This window comes from Condylura cristata, unplaced genomic scaffold (assembly GCF_000260355.1).
Source record: "Condylura cristata isolate star-nosed mole 26May11 unplaced genomic scaffold, ConCri1.0 scaffold00015, whole genome shotgun sequence".
Lineage (NCBI taxonomy): Eukaryota > Metazoa > Chordata > Mammalia > Eulipotyphla > Talpidae > Condylura > Condylura cristata.
The window spans coordinates 1110069-1110795 of NW_004567116.1; the positions used below are offsets into that span (position 1 = coordinate 1110069).

Below are 727 nucleotides of genomic sequence, written 5' to 3' on the forward strand. Positions count from 1 at the left end.
GGCGCAGGCTGATCTGCGTCCAGCAACAGCGGTTTATCCACACACAATGAAACACTGACCGGATAGATCGTCATCTCCAAAGCCTTCCGTGACTCCCCAGTGCACGAGGCACACACCCCAAGACTCAGGCCCTGCGCAGGGACACTCTCCCTCCAGCCTGCCAACAGATGGCTCTTGGGCTTCTTTCCCCTGGGCGCCCCGCCCCAGGGTCCTCCCGCAGGCCGCTACCCTCCAGCAAACCTGCCGGTACTGCTTCAGCCACCCCCGGCTGCCTCCGCGCTGGGCTCGGATCAGCTGCTCCGTGTCCCCCAGCGTCTCCGGGCCAGGGCCATCCGGCCCGTCTGGGCCTCCATCGGGCTTCTCCTGTCTGAGCTTCTCCTGTCTGAGGCTCCGTGAGCGGCGCAGCCGGCCCTCCGAGGGCTTCCCCCCGGCCTCCTGGAGCTGGCCGTAGGCGCGCCGCGGTGCTCGCAAGGACTGGCTGCGTGGCCCGGTGCTCATGCTCAGGAGCTGGGGGGCTGCCCGGGCCCCTCACAAGCCACTGGCCCTCTGAGAGGCCTGGAGCCTCCGCCCGTCTGCCCGGAACTCACTTGGGGGGCAAAGGTTGGCGCTGCTGCGGTAGCTGCCATAAACCAAAGGGCAGGCTGAGCCTGCGTCACTCTCAGCTGCCCCTCAGCAGGCCTTCCCCTCCCGCGCCGCTGCCGCCGCCCCAGACAGCCATCATGTCCAC

At 68.4% G+C, this 727-nt stretch overlaps 1 protein-coding gene across 1 annotated transcript in view; it reads right to left on the minus strand.

The window, feature by feature from the left end:
• LOC101634394 (chromosome unknown open reading frame, human C11orf86) overlaps nucleotides 1-498 on the minus strand; it is a 947-nt gene extending 449 nt beyond the window's left edge. The window contains exon 1 of the mRNA XM_012725128.1: nucleotides 229-498. Within this exon, the coding sequence (XP_012580582.1) occupies nucleotides 229-498 (270 nt within the window). The remainder of the gene's footprint in view (nucleotides 1-228) is intronic.
• Between the last annotated feature and the right edge of the window lie 229 nt (nucleotides 499-727).